The sequence below is a fragment of the Zalophus californianus genome, chromosome 4 (assembly GCF_009762305.2).
Source record: "Zalophus californianus isolate mZalCal1 chromosome 4, mZalCal1.pri.v2, whole genome shotgun sequence".
Classification (NCBI taxonomy): Eukaryota; Metazoa; Chordata; class Mammalia; order Carnivora; family Otariidae; genus Zalophus; species Zalophus californianus.
The window spans coordinates 184,276,995-184,290,381 of record NC_045598.1 but is presented as its reverse complement, the minus strand read 5'-3'; the positions used below and the strand labels follow the sequence as shown (position 1 = coordinate 184,290,381).

The 13,387-nt window shown below is 39.2% G+C and overlaps 1 protein-coding gene and 1 non-coding gene across 8 annotated transcripts in view; one reads left to right on the top strand and one right to left on the bottom strand.

Moving 5' to 3' along the window:
• The window catches only part of KHDRBS3 (KH RNA binding domain containing, signal transduction associated 3), a 180,503-nt gene that overhangs the window by 62,447 nt on the left and 104,669 nt on the right, over positions 1-13,387 (bottom strand). For all 7 annotated transcript variants that reach the window (XR_003523740.2, XR_003523741.2, XM_035727224.1 and 4 more), the window contains one exon: positions 3,617-3,812. Coding sequence is in view for 5 of the 7 variants with exons in the window: in XM_035727224.1 (XP_035583117.1) it covers positions 3,617-3,812 (196 nt within the window). In the remaining 2 variants the exon portion in view is untranslated. The remainder of the gene's footprint in view (positions 1-3,616; positions 3,813-13,387) is intronic.
• Positions 6,054-6,158, top strand: LOC113917211. Its single transcript, XR_003518163.1, has one exon. It is a non-coding gene; the product is annotated as a U6 spliceosomal RNA (small nuclear RNA).

The following is a 13,387-nucleotide window of genomic DNA, read 5'->3' as shown; positions in this document are numbered from 1 at the left end:
GTTTCTCACGGGGGCTAATCAAACATAGTCTTATAACGGCATACTGGAACTGCATGCCAACAGCTCTAACGCACACCACTCACTGAGCTTTTGAGGCTAACACTCTGCTGGAATCCCCTCATGCTAGGGCACGTGCTCTGAAGAATATGGAGTATTTTAAGGACTGAAATGTGTACTTTCTCAAAAAAGCAGCAGCTGTGGCAGGATCTGAAGGAATAGAACGTTACCCCCCTTTCTGTTTAAATAAGCAACTGATACGATTTTTGTCTTTTATACCGGAAATAATGTCCTCAGACAATAAATGTTAAATGGAAGTTAAAATGAAAAGCAAATTGAATTGGTTAGATAGAACCAAACAAGTTCACAGAAATAAAACATTTATACTATGAATGTATTTCAAGGTGGATCTTTAAAAATCACATTTCTGAGTTCCAAAGGAATGACAAGTCTTTTTTAAGAGTTACAGATGCTCTGAAACTCTGAAAGAAAAAGCTGTTTTTCTTTTTGCTAATAAATACAATATTGTCATTTATTACTTTTAAAAATCCTAACCCCATCTTGTTTTTCCTAATTATTCTCTATTTCCATTTATCTACTTAAGGTAGCTTAACACGAGCGGCTAATTACACGGCCAGGCCACAGGGGTCATCTAACACAATCTCCTGTCACCCTGCCCACAGCCCTGAGGAGGCAAGATAAGGTACCTGCTGCGTTTTTCTCCAAAGAGAAGGGCCTATAATCTCAGCTACTAGAGCACAGTTTTTAATAAAGCACTGACTGTTCGAGATAGAATATAGGCCTTGAATACTGAACTCCTCACCTGCTCCTTCTTTATCAGCCATGTGACTTTAGGCAAGACACTGAACTTCCCCAACCTTAAATTCTCATTTGTACAATAGGATCATAACATCTCACTGAGTGGCTATGAGAAGAACATGACATAACATATATGAAAGTGCCTTGTGGAGAGTAGTTTCTCATTAAATATTACATTGTTCTGGAAAGTTCATTCTTACACTGAGATGAGGTTTATGTTACTCTACTACTTTCAGGAGCTACACAGAATTAGTCTTATCTCTTTGTAACCTGTAACTGCCCTTCCGAGACCAGAAAACAAGGATAACTAAGGCAAGATGTTTTTTCAAATGTCAACTATCATACTGCTTCCCACCAGATGGTTACAGTAATGACTTAGAAAAGATCAATGGTAACCTTCATTAGGAAAACTTATCGGGTCCCCAATCCAGTAAAGATTTACTAAGTGAATAGAATGTGCCAGAAACTATGCTAGGGGCTAGAGACACAGTGTTTTTCCCTAGAAGTTTATAATCTGCTTGAGAAACAGATGTATGCTAATCATTGCACTATGCAGCTATATGCTAATAATGAAGTTATATATAAATTGCTAAATCAGTAAAAATGAAAACCACACAAGAGGCATCTGGGGTGGGTTCTCCACACATGGAAATTTTTAAAAAACTCAGTCATTTTATTTTATTTATTTGTCAGAGAGAGAGAGAAAGAGAGAGAGAGAGCACAAGCAGGGGAGGCGGCAGGCAGAGGGAGAAGCAGGCTCCCAGCCGAGCAAGGAGACTGATGCGGGACTCGATCCCAGGACCCTGGGGCCATGACCTAAGCCGAAGGCAGACGCTTAACCAAGGCCATCCAGGCGTCCCTTAAAACTCAGTCTTGAGGACATTCATTCATTCATTCACCCGTTCAGCAAACATTTATTAAAGACCTTCTATGTACCAGATATTATACTAGGCACTAGGAATATAAAGGTGAATCTCAAGTGAGGGATCCATACTCTCAAGGAGTTTAGAAGCTACTTTATGATCATTCCAGTTCAATGGGATAATTATTTTAAAGATGGACTTCAACTTTCCCACTTGCCACATGAATGAATAACTATTTTGGGGGGTTATAGGATCTCAGGCTTTCTAAGTTGGATACCATTTCGTATACCCACCTAAAGTCCTACAAACACATTTTTAAATTTTCTTTTAAGTTTGGGTGTTTTTTCCTCCCATGCTCCAAAGCTAAGCATGTTGTGTGAATAATCTTCAGGATTTCAAACAGTTAGGACCAATGGCCAATGTCTGGGAATATGCCAGACACAGCAAAACTATGTTTAGAAGGGCTAGAAGTAAAAAAATAAATTCAAGTTGGGTCAGGAAACAAAGATGAGGTCAAAAGAGCACACCTGAGAGGCAGAGCTACTGAGGCGAGCCACAGAGGTGAGGGGACTGTGTCTCCTCCTCACACCAGCTCCCAACATTGTTTGCTACGTACAGTGTTCAGCTACTGAAGCTTTCACTGTAACAGTGTAGAAGGCTTGCAAAATGCTAGGCGAAATGGGAAAAATCCTTGTTCTTGGCTATTAACTTCCATAAATGTTTCCAGGAGTAACAGATACAAATCAAGAGGGAAAGGTAGAGCACATAATCCAAACTCTTCATGACAGTAATTCAACTTGGGGAAAAGGGTGTACTCATGACAGTACAGTTGACCCTTGAACAATGAGGGGTTAGGAGCACTGATTCCCATGCAGTTGAAAATCTGCGTATAACATTTGACTACCCCCACAAACCTGACTACCATTAAATAGGCTGTGGCTGACCAGAAGCCTCATCAATAACATAAATAGTTGATTAACCCATGTTTTGTTATGTTGTACGTATTACATACTGTACTCTTATAATAAAGTAACCCAGAGAAAAAATAGTAAGAAAATCATAAGGAAGACAAAATACATTTATAGTACTACACTCTTATTATCAGAAAAATCCAATACGGGTGGGCCCATGCAGTTGAAACCTGAGTTGTACAAGAGTCAGCTATCTTTCCTTTGTGTGGGTGGGTCCACTCAGAAAGCAGTTCATGTACTGTTTCTTTAAGGCTTTCAATCACTAACATGAAACATCTATCCACCACTTACTTTCTTCCTTTATGTTAAACTTGGAAGTCACAGGAAGAATCCCAGGGAGCTTGTACTCTTGTTGAAGAACTCCTCTGCCCTTCCCCTCTACCCAGTTTCCATGGATATATTTTCTTTCTCTTATGTTCAGTAACTCTATGAACCATATCAAAGAATTATTGAATGGTAAATGGAAACACTGACTGATTTGCATTAATATAAAAAATTGGGAACTTTCGTTTTTCTTCACTGAAAAAACTTTCAACTAAGAATCCATATTCAACAACAGTGCTTAAGAGTAAATACTTCAGGGTAAAAAACAACTTGGTATATGTAGGTGATTCTTTTTTAAATGACTGCATTACTCAGAGGCAACCTGGAGTGGAACATGAATGAATGTTACATTAAAACCTGTAAGAGTTTGATAACATGTCTCCTTGATCCTGGGCTCGAACCTCCCCACCACCCAACTTCACCTTCCCTATCATAGATGTAAGCTACTTGACAAAAGTGGCTATTTCTTTCTCATTTTCTATACTTCTAGTATCATGTCTTATTAGCACTCAATAAATGTTTGCTGAACTAAGGTAGAATATTCAAGAACTACAGCAAGTAAGGGTGGTTTACAACATCCAATGCTATGTGTGGACTGGCTCAATTAGATCAGCACAGTTGCTGTGTGACCCCTTAACTTACATAATCTCCATAGGTCTCTTGTGTTGGGGGTGGTGGCGGAGGTCTGTACCCAGTTGGGGGAACTCCTCTTGCTCTGGGAGTGAGAAGTCCTCTTCCCCGACTCACTGGTCCTCGGGTGGAAAGGACTCCCCTGGAAGCTGGAGTCCCTCGTGGTACACCAACTCCAACTGGCCTGGCTGTGACTCCTCCCCTTCCCCTGCAAGCAAGAGGGGCAAGTTAGCAATAGTCGTCATATTCTCTACCACTGCATGGTCCACATGCTTTTATACCTCAGGAAAATCAACGTTCCATATCACTGTAAAAAGAAAAAAGGAAATCATATGCAAAGTGAAAACTAAAGCAAACGAGAAACAACTACATACCAAAAGGAAGTTAAGTCATTTAAGCAGCTTATCCAGCAGTGATAAATATTATAACATCAAAGAAACCCCAAGACTCAATTTCTGGCTAAGATACAAAGTAGGAAGCTTTGACATTGGGAAGGCTGCATCTACTGAGGATTTCTCTGTGATACCAGGCCAGGGTCACATCCAACCTTCATGCCTACACTATGAGGTGGGCTATATTCTGCTTGTCTATGGACAAGGAAACTGAGGCTAGAGAGATCTTCAAACTGAGAACACACCGCCAGCAAAGACCAAAGTATACATCAGAGTTCCATGAAAGAGAAAATAAAATGTACCTTCCCAAATAATGTACTGAACACATAGTAATTTAAAATACCATTCTTAAGTTAAATAAACACAGGTATTTTCTGAAGTAGAACTCAACATATTTATGTATTTCTAACATAAAATATAAGATTTCAAGTCAGAGAGGAAGGAAGAAGGAAACTATAAAGAATAGCTCAACATAAGCAAAATCTTGAGAAAACGTGCAAGGCCTATGAAGAAATGAAGACAGAAAAATGAGGCTATACCACAGAATAAAAATTTGGCCTGATCCACCTCCCAGAGACCACGTCCCCCAAATAAGGAGAACTGTCACAGACAATGTGGCTGTCTACATATCTCCTATCTCCTTCTTTAGTTTGATTGGGATAACAAATACATAGCTAAAAACTTAACAGAGAAAACTAACAAAACCAAAAGCTGTTTCTTTGAAAGGATCAATAAAATTGATAAACCTCTAGATATGCTAAACACAAAAAATAAACATATCAGAAATGAAATTGAGGTCATCACTACTGACCTGAAGGGCATTAAAGCGTAGTAAAGGAAGATTATGAACAACTCTAGGCCCACAAATTTGTTAACTTAGATGAACTGTACTAATTCCTTGAAATATACAAATGACCAAATCCCACAAATGGGGAATTAAGTAATCTGAAAAAAGTTATGTCTATTAAAGAACTTCAATGAAAAAGTAATAACCTTTCAAAAAAGAAAGCACCAGGGTACCTGGGTGGCTCAGTCAGTTAAGTATCCGACTCTTGATTCTGGCTCAGGGTTATGACCTCAGGGTTTTGAGATCAAGCTCCACGTCAGGCTCGGCACTGGGTGTGGAGCCTGCTTAAGGTTCTCCCTCTCGCTCTGCCCCTCCCCATCTCTCTATTTAAACAAAACAAAACAAAAAGCACCAAGCCCAGATGGTTTCACTGCTGAATTCTTTCATATATTAGTCTAGGGGAGATGCCAAAGGACTGGCTTAGCTGATATCTGACCACCCCATGAAGAGACATGTCATCCAAAGGGGAAAAAGGATGAGACCTCCTAATAACCAAAGCCATTAAAGACATTATGAAATGAAAAAAACAAAAACTATAAATCCAATCTTTTCAAGAACAAAGGTGCACAGCTCCTCAAAAATAGTAGCAAATTAAATCCAACAATATATTAAAAAGTTATATACCATGACCAAGTGGGATTTATTCTAGGTATGTAAGGCTGATTCAACACTAGCATATCAATGTGATCTACCATATCAACAAGGCTTAAAAAAAAATCAAACAATCATAAAGAGCAGAAAAAGCATCTAACAAAATGCAACATCATTCATGATAAAAATCCTCAGCAAAGTAGGAATAGAGGAAAATTTCCTTAAGTTGAAACAAAAATCTACAAAAACCTATAATTGCTATCATACTGAATGGTGAGGGACTGAATGCTTTTCCCTTATGGTTGGGAATAGGCAAGGATGGCCACTCTTCCTACTTCTACTCAAATTTTACTGGAAGTCCTAATTCAGTAAGAAAAGGGAGTAAGATTGTGTAAGACTGTGGAAGAAGAAATAAAATTTTATTTACATGACATCATTTCTATATAAAAATTCCCAATCATCACAAAATAAAACAAAGCAGGCAAACAAGCAAACAAAAACTCCTAGAGCTTACTGCACAAAAACAAGGTCTCAGAATACAAAGTTAATAACTCAACAATATATACCATATACCAGCAATGAACAACTAAAATTTAAAATTAAAACATAATTTAACAGTATTTGTTTGGGCAAGATATATACTAAAATTGGAACAATACAGAGAAGATTAGTATAATCCCTGTTCAAGGATGACATACCAATTTATGAAGTGTTTCATATTTTCCTATGCATGTGTGGGGACAAGGCGCCTCTGGGAAAACTCTGTACTTTCCTCTCAATTTTGCTATGGACCTAAAATTGCTCTAAAAAAATAGTCTTTAAAAAAATACATAATAAAAATTTTTTTAAAAAAATACAACATAATAACATCTATTAAAGCAACAAAAGAAATGAAATGTTTTTTTGGTACAAACCTAACAAAATATGTACAACTATTCTCTGTAGAAAACCATAAAACTCTGATGAAATAAATCAAAGGAGAAATATCTCATGCTTAATGATTGTTGCAGTCAATACTGTTCAGTTGCCAATTCTTCCCATCTTTACATTTTATACTCAATATAATCCCAATCAAAATCCCCGAGAGCTACTTTGTAGACTGACAAACATATTCTGGAGAATATAAAGAAAGGCACAGAAGACCCAGAACAGATAATACAATACCGAAGAAGAAAATTTTGGATGTCTCACAGTATCTGATTTCAAGACTTATTATAAAGCTACAATAATCAAGGTAGTAAGTACTGATGGAAAAAATAAATACACAGAACAGTGGAACAAACGAAACAGACCTGAAAGTGATCCACAGAACTGTAGTCAAGTGACTACTGACAAAGGAGCAAAGACAATTCAGTGAAAAAGTCTTTTAAACAAATAATGCCCAAACAAATGGATATTCATATGCCACACACAAAAAAAAAGAGAAAAAAGAACCAGACACATCTTTCACAAAAATGAACTCAAAATGGATTTTAGTCCTAACATAAAATATAAAACTTATAGAAGAAAATTCAGAAGAAATCAAGAAATCAGGGTGACTTGGGTTTGATGATGAGTTTGTAGATACAATATGAAAAGCATAATCCATGAAATAAAAATTGGTAAGCTGAACTTTCTTAAAATTAAGCCTTCTCCTCTGAAAAGGACACTGTTAAGAGAGGAAGAGACAAATCACAGAAAAGGAAAGAGTATGTAAAACATGTATCTGATAAAAAACACTTGTGTCCAAAATATACAAAGAACTTTTAAAACTCAACAATAAGAAAATCCAATTAAAAAATAGGCAGAAGAAGTTATAAAGATGGCAAATAACCAAAGGAAAAAAAATGTTCTATATCATTTGTCATTAGGGAATTGCAAATTAAAACATATCTATTAGAATAACTAAAATCAAAAGAAACAATATACCAATTGATGGTGAGGATGTGAAGGACAAGGTGCTCTCTCATTTATTGCCAGTGGGCATGCAAAAGAGTACAGTTACTTAGGAGGACAGTTTGGCACTTTCTTACAAAGCTAAACATGGTATTACCATACAACCCAGCAACTGTATTCCTAGGTATTTACCCACCTGATTTGAAAACTTGCTTCCACAGAAAAACCTGCACATGAATGTTTATTGGAGTTTAATGCACAGTGGCTAAAACAACCAAGACCCCCTATAAGGGGTGAATGGATAAGCAAGCTGGGGTGTACACATACAAAGGAATATTATTTGGCCATGAAAAGAAATGACCTCACAAACCAGGAAAAGCTATGGATGAACCTGAAATGTATGTTTCTAAGTGGATGAAGCCAATCTCAAAAGGCTATGTACTATATGACTCCAATTATAGGATACACTGGAAAAGAAAAAAAAAAAAAAAAAAACAACTAGTGATGAGTTTAAAAACAAAAAAGAACCAGTGGTAAGCACAGATTGAGGGGAGAAGGGAAGGTTGGACAGGTGAAGCCGCAGAACACTTCAGGGGGCCGAAACTATTCCACAGGATGCTGAAATGGTGCATATGTGACACAAATCGTTTGTTAACACCCACAGAACTCTATAGCACAAAGAGTGAACTTTAATGTATATAAACTAAAAATATATATATTATTTAGGAAATTAAAGGCTTCTAAGAATGCTAAATGTGACAAAATATTTTAACTGCATTAAAAACATATAAAACACCTTTATGAGTTGAGTAAAACAAATTTAGAGGGGCACCTGAGTGGTTCAGTCATTAAGCGTCTGCTTAATGGAAAAATACACAGAACAGTGGAACAAACGGGGGGTCCTGGGATTGAGCCCCGCATTGGGCTCCCTGCTCAGCAGGAAGCCTGCTTCTCCCTCTCCAGCTCCCCCTGCTTGTGTTCCCTCTCTTGCAGTGCCTCTCTGTCAAATAAATAAATAAAATTTTTAAAATAAAATAAACTTAGAAATGAGTGAAGCTTGTAAGACTAAAGGCAAAAGAAACTACGCATAAGCACTGCTCTAGGTGATAGGCTTATTTCCCATGAGGAGGGGTCCAGGGATAGGTAATGATTCTGATACACTCTACACATACACTGGACTCGAGCAATTAAATGGATGGTGGATGATGGAAGCCACACTTCTTGTGTTGGAGTGAAGGTTACAGATAAGCAAGGGGAAGAGGCTAGAATGAACACGATGGTAATGGACTGGAATCAGAGACATCAGTATCAACTCTTGATTCATTTACTATAGGTACAGGCACTCACACATGGAAAGATGCACAGATGTGTATACGTACATGGGCTAGTAGTATACATGTTTCCATGCTCCGTCAGCTGACAGGGCCTGGAAGCAAGGACACACCAGCAGCAAGAAGCGGAACCAGCACCCAGATCTTGGTCTTTCACACCATTCTCCAATAAAAGGAACCGGGGCTCCTCGGAGAAATGGCCGATTCCAGGACTAGAGCAGGAAGTACGCAAGATGATGCTGGAGCAACTTGTAGAACAGAAAGTAAGGATGTAATAAAAAATGAATGACTGAATCAATGAATGACCAATAAAAAAATATGAGGGTATATGAAAGGAGAAGAGGAGCCAACTGAAAGAACACCCAATGGCTAAAGCTAAAACAATGTGAGTAAAAAGAATAAAGCAGTATCGGATTTTAAACCAATGTATAAAACATATAAATATCCATAAGTCCACACAAATGTAAACAAATGATTGAAATAATAAACAGGAGAGAAGAGAGAAGTCTTCCAATAATTTATGTACATATTCTACCCCTCATGGGGGAAAAAAGTAACTTTAAGTGGGGAAACCCAACAAATATGACCTCAGCCCAGTTACCAAGGCAACATCAGCAGCACAAAGTCATGTGGACAGCAGGCAACACCTGACACGATGTGATGAAAATGACACTTCACCTTTGTGGTTTTTGTTCCCCAAACCCATAACCCCAGGCTAATCTTGAGAAGAACATCCGACCCATCCAAGCTGAGGGACATCCTCAAAGAACCTGACCAGTACTTCTAAAAACTTTAAAGCCATCAAAAAGGTACAAAATCTAAGACTTTCACCCTTAGGTAACTTGTATTATTCCTTTTTTAAGTATTGTAAATTCGGTCTGTTTTTGTTCATCGAGGCTATAAAAATTGGCACAGTAAAAGCGGTGGTCAAGAGAAAGGACACTGGAGTCAGACCTGAATTCAATTATTGATTATACTTATTGTCTTAATAGCCGCTTTCTAGTTAATATTCAAACTAATCAAATCTGAGCTTTCCAAGCCAGTTCCTCCAGAGTGAAGTGAGTTACACAACCCATTTCTTAGTGGTACTGTGTAGGAAAAATGACACAGGACACAGAAAGTATCTAGCACATTTCCTACTCAATCAAAATCAACCATTTATGTAGATTTCAATCACTCTCAATTGCAATGACAAACACTACAATGTCTAGTCTTACTCATCTTTTTATCTCCAGGATATATCTAGAACCATCTTCAATATGATTAGAGAAGAGTAGTTTCTAATTACAGTAGATCTAATTCCTATGTGATATTTCAGTTCATCTGAAATTTATTCAAACTAAGGCCCCTGCTTCCTTACCTTCCTTACCTGCCATCCAAGGTACTACATGGGCCATGAAACATTCAGCATGTTTTCTGAATCTAAATTTAAGTGTTCCATCAAATTGAAAGACATAAATTTATAAATTCAAGAAGCTCACAATTCTTTCTCAGCATCATCTACCCTGTTTGGTTATGTGCCCTCTGGGTATATGGACTCATACTAAACTGTTAAGAATTTCAGACAAGTCATTTGATATATGTAGCTCTGGATACTTATCTATGAAAGATCCTTTGAAGAGTCATTCTTAAGTGTTTGAAATTCCATGAGAACTGTGAAGCAGCACAGTTGCTTCAAAGGATACTCTGATGAGAGGAAGAAATGGGGGAAAGTAGCAGGCTGACATAAAAATCCCATCAATCTCCAAAGTATCCACTGAATGCTACAAATGAAGTTCAGGGTAAAGTTTAACAGCTGGACTGATAACATGCGGACAAGAAGAGAAAAAAATGTCTGTTAGATGAGATAACGATAATCAATGGGAATTTATTTTTTTTACTTGAAAAATTGATTCAAAGTGATAAAATTAGGTGGCCACCCTGTTCAGAATGAGGCTAACGGGAAAGAAGGAAGATCACCCATCTGAACAGAAAGCTTTAGAAGCAGACGAATCATTGTGATGGTCATGGTTCTTTCTGTTTGCATTCTTCAGCAGCGAGACCCTGGTTCCTGGTTTGAAATGCAGATATGGTAATAATCTAGAAAGGTCTGTGAACAGGTACTTTCATGGAAACAATGCTTTGAATGACTGATTCATCAGGAACTAATAATTTATAGATTGGCAGAGGTTTTAGGATGTGATGAAAAAGTACATGCTCTGAGTTCCAACATTCCCATACTCAAATCTGCTCTGTCACCTGGTTGCCAAGCCTCAGTTCTCTACCTGTAAAATGGCCTCAATAATACGCTCTTCGCAGACAGTCGTGAGGGTTACACACAGAATGTATACAGTGCCTAACCTAACTCAGGCACTTAGTAAGTGGTAATTATTATGCAGTCTTCCACTTGGAATCTGTCCTGACACCTTTCTCGGGCTGCTTACCGGAAGACAAGGAGAGAACAGGTGAAGGTATAGATCACATCAGTTAGCAACAGCACCTTTACGCACACGCTATACATTTCAGAGCAAGAATGCAGACTGGGAGAGAAAGAGTATAAACTTATACTACTACAGTGTCTGGCTTTTGTCTATAAATTTTATGAGGAGCAAAAAGGGTAAAACAATGACTTTGGTGGCAGAAGCCCTGAATGCTCAAGCCAGCCCCGGCATTTTTTTTTTTTTTCAAGGTTTATTTGTTTATTTACTTGACAGAGACAGACACAGCGAGAGAGGGAACACAAGCAGGGGAAGTGGGAGAGGGAGAAGCAGGCTTCCCACCGAGCAGGGAGCCTGATGCGGGGCTCGGTCCCAGGACCCTGGGACCACGACCTGGGCCAAAGGCAGACGCCCAACGACTGAGCCCCCAGGCGCCCCAGCCCCAGCATTATTAATTGGGCCGGGCCCACAGCTGATCACAGGCTGTGCCCGAGGGAGCCAATGGCAGGGTCTTTGCTTGGCACCACGAGTATCACAGCAGGAAGCTCACCTTCCCAGACGGCCACCTGAGGCCCATGCCCTGATGCACTAACCACCCAAGGGGCAATTTATTTCTCCCACAGACCCCCTAACAAACTCATGGACAACCTGTCTTCATCTCTGTGGTTTTCTGAGAGGGAAATTTAATTGTTCTGAGACTTTTCTTTCTTGCCAGAGATGACGAGTGAATGACAGGCTAGATAAAAGCAAACAGGGAATGTAGCCTGCAGTTATAATCCCTCAGAACGTGCAAAAGAAATCGTCAAAGCCAATGACGACCGAAGCTTCCAGATCCTCTGGCAGCCCTTACTCTTAACACCTTTAGAGATGATCTGAAATGTGGTTCTAGGGCAGCATGTCCACACTTCTTTTGCGTCCTCATCACCAGCGAGGACCTGTGTCGGGGCAGAGTTGGGAGCCAGGAGGTCTGTGATTTCATTTCCAATGAGCTCTCGGGTGATGCTGCTCCTGGTTTGGACCCAGGACTTACAGACCTGTTCTTCATTCTGGGATCCATCCCATCTCCCACACAATTAAAGAAAAATTCATGAGCAACTGTTTCATTATTCTACATTGTACAGGGTATAAAATAAACCTAAGGCAACTTGTTTCTTCTTCAAGAAGTTACCAACTAGTTCTTAGTAAAACAGTGTGAGCAGCACAACCTCTTATAAAGTGCAAGAAATGCATTTATCTTTTCTTTCCTGCCAGTGATGTATCCCCCTGAAGACAGGGAGCTCATTCCTTACTTTGAAGCCTGTCACTGTCTTCCAATTCTGTTAGCATGCTTTTACTTTTCTTCTTTATTTAAAAATAAAAATTGCAAAAGTCTTCATCATTTCTAAGTAACGGCCCTATTTCTGCCTTTGCAACTATGCAGGACAAGTCTTCTTCCTCTCTGGTAACAGTGAATTAATAGTAAAGGAGTTTAAGAGAGATGTGTACTTTGCCCAAGGTCCTCCATAAGAATTCAAATTGTGATGTGGGACCATTTTGCGTAATCGGAAAAGGAATCATGGCACAGTTGAATAAATTAAGCCCATGAACATGATAAAAATTAAGCAGGGTTTCGATTAGCATGGGCTCAGTGTTCTAGCTCCATTTTACAGCCGAGGAAACCAGGGCTCAGCGTGGGGAGAAATCCCCTGAGGACCTACACCTCGAAAAAGCCAGGGGACTAATTTTCCCACAGAGTCACACCCAAATTCTAAGCCAAGAGTCCCCATCTTTTCTGCTTTCCCGTCTCTGCCGCCTGCTTGGGCTGACTTCCCTCTGGCACTATCTTGTCTTTTCCCCTGTTCCCCATTCAAAGTTATTTGCACCTTATGGGGTGGCCTGGATGGCTCAGGTGATTAAGCATCTGCCTTAGGCTCTGGTCACTGGGCTCCCTGCTCAGCAGGGAGTCTGCTTCTCCCTCTCCCTTGCCCCTACCCCTCCACTCCTGTGCTCTCTCTCTCTCAAATGAGTAGATACAATACTTGAAAAAATTATCTGCCCCTCATTTCTATTTCCATTCCACTTGTTTTCATATCTGCCATCCCCTTCTTACACCATTCTGCCATAATTGTTTCTCTGACTTTTGCTTCTTAAACTCCCTGAAGTCAAAATAATGACTTAGCCATCTCTGTAACTTTAATCCCTGTCACAGAAAGAGCTCGAAGATACTCTGTGACATTAAATGACCTCCTAACAGCAGGAAGAGACTGATTTTCAAAGAGGAAGAAATACGTTAAAGCTTCTGAGGGGCGCCTGGGTGGCTCAGTCGTTAAGCGTCTGCCTTCGGCTCAGGT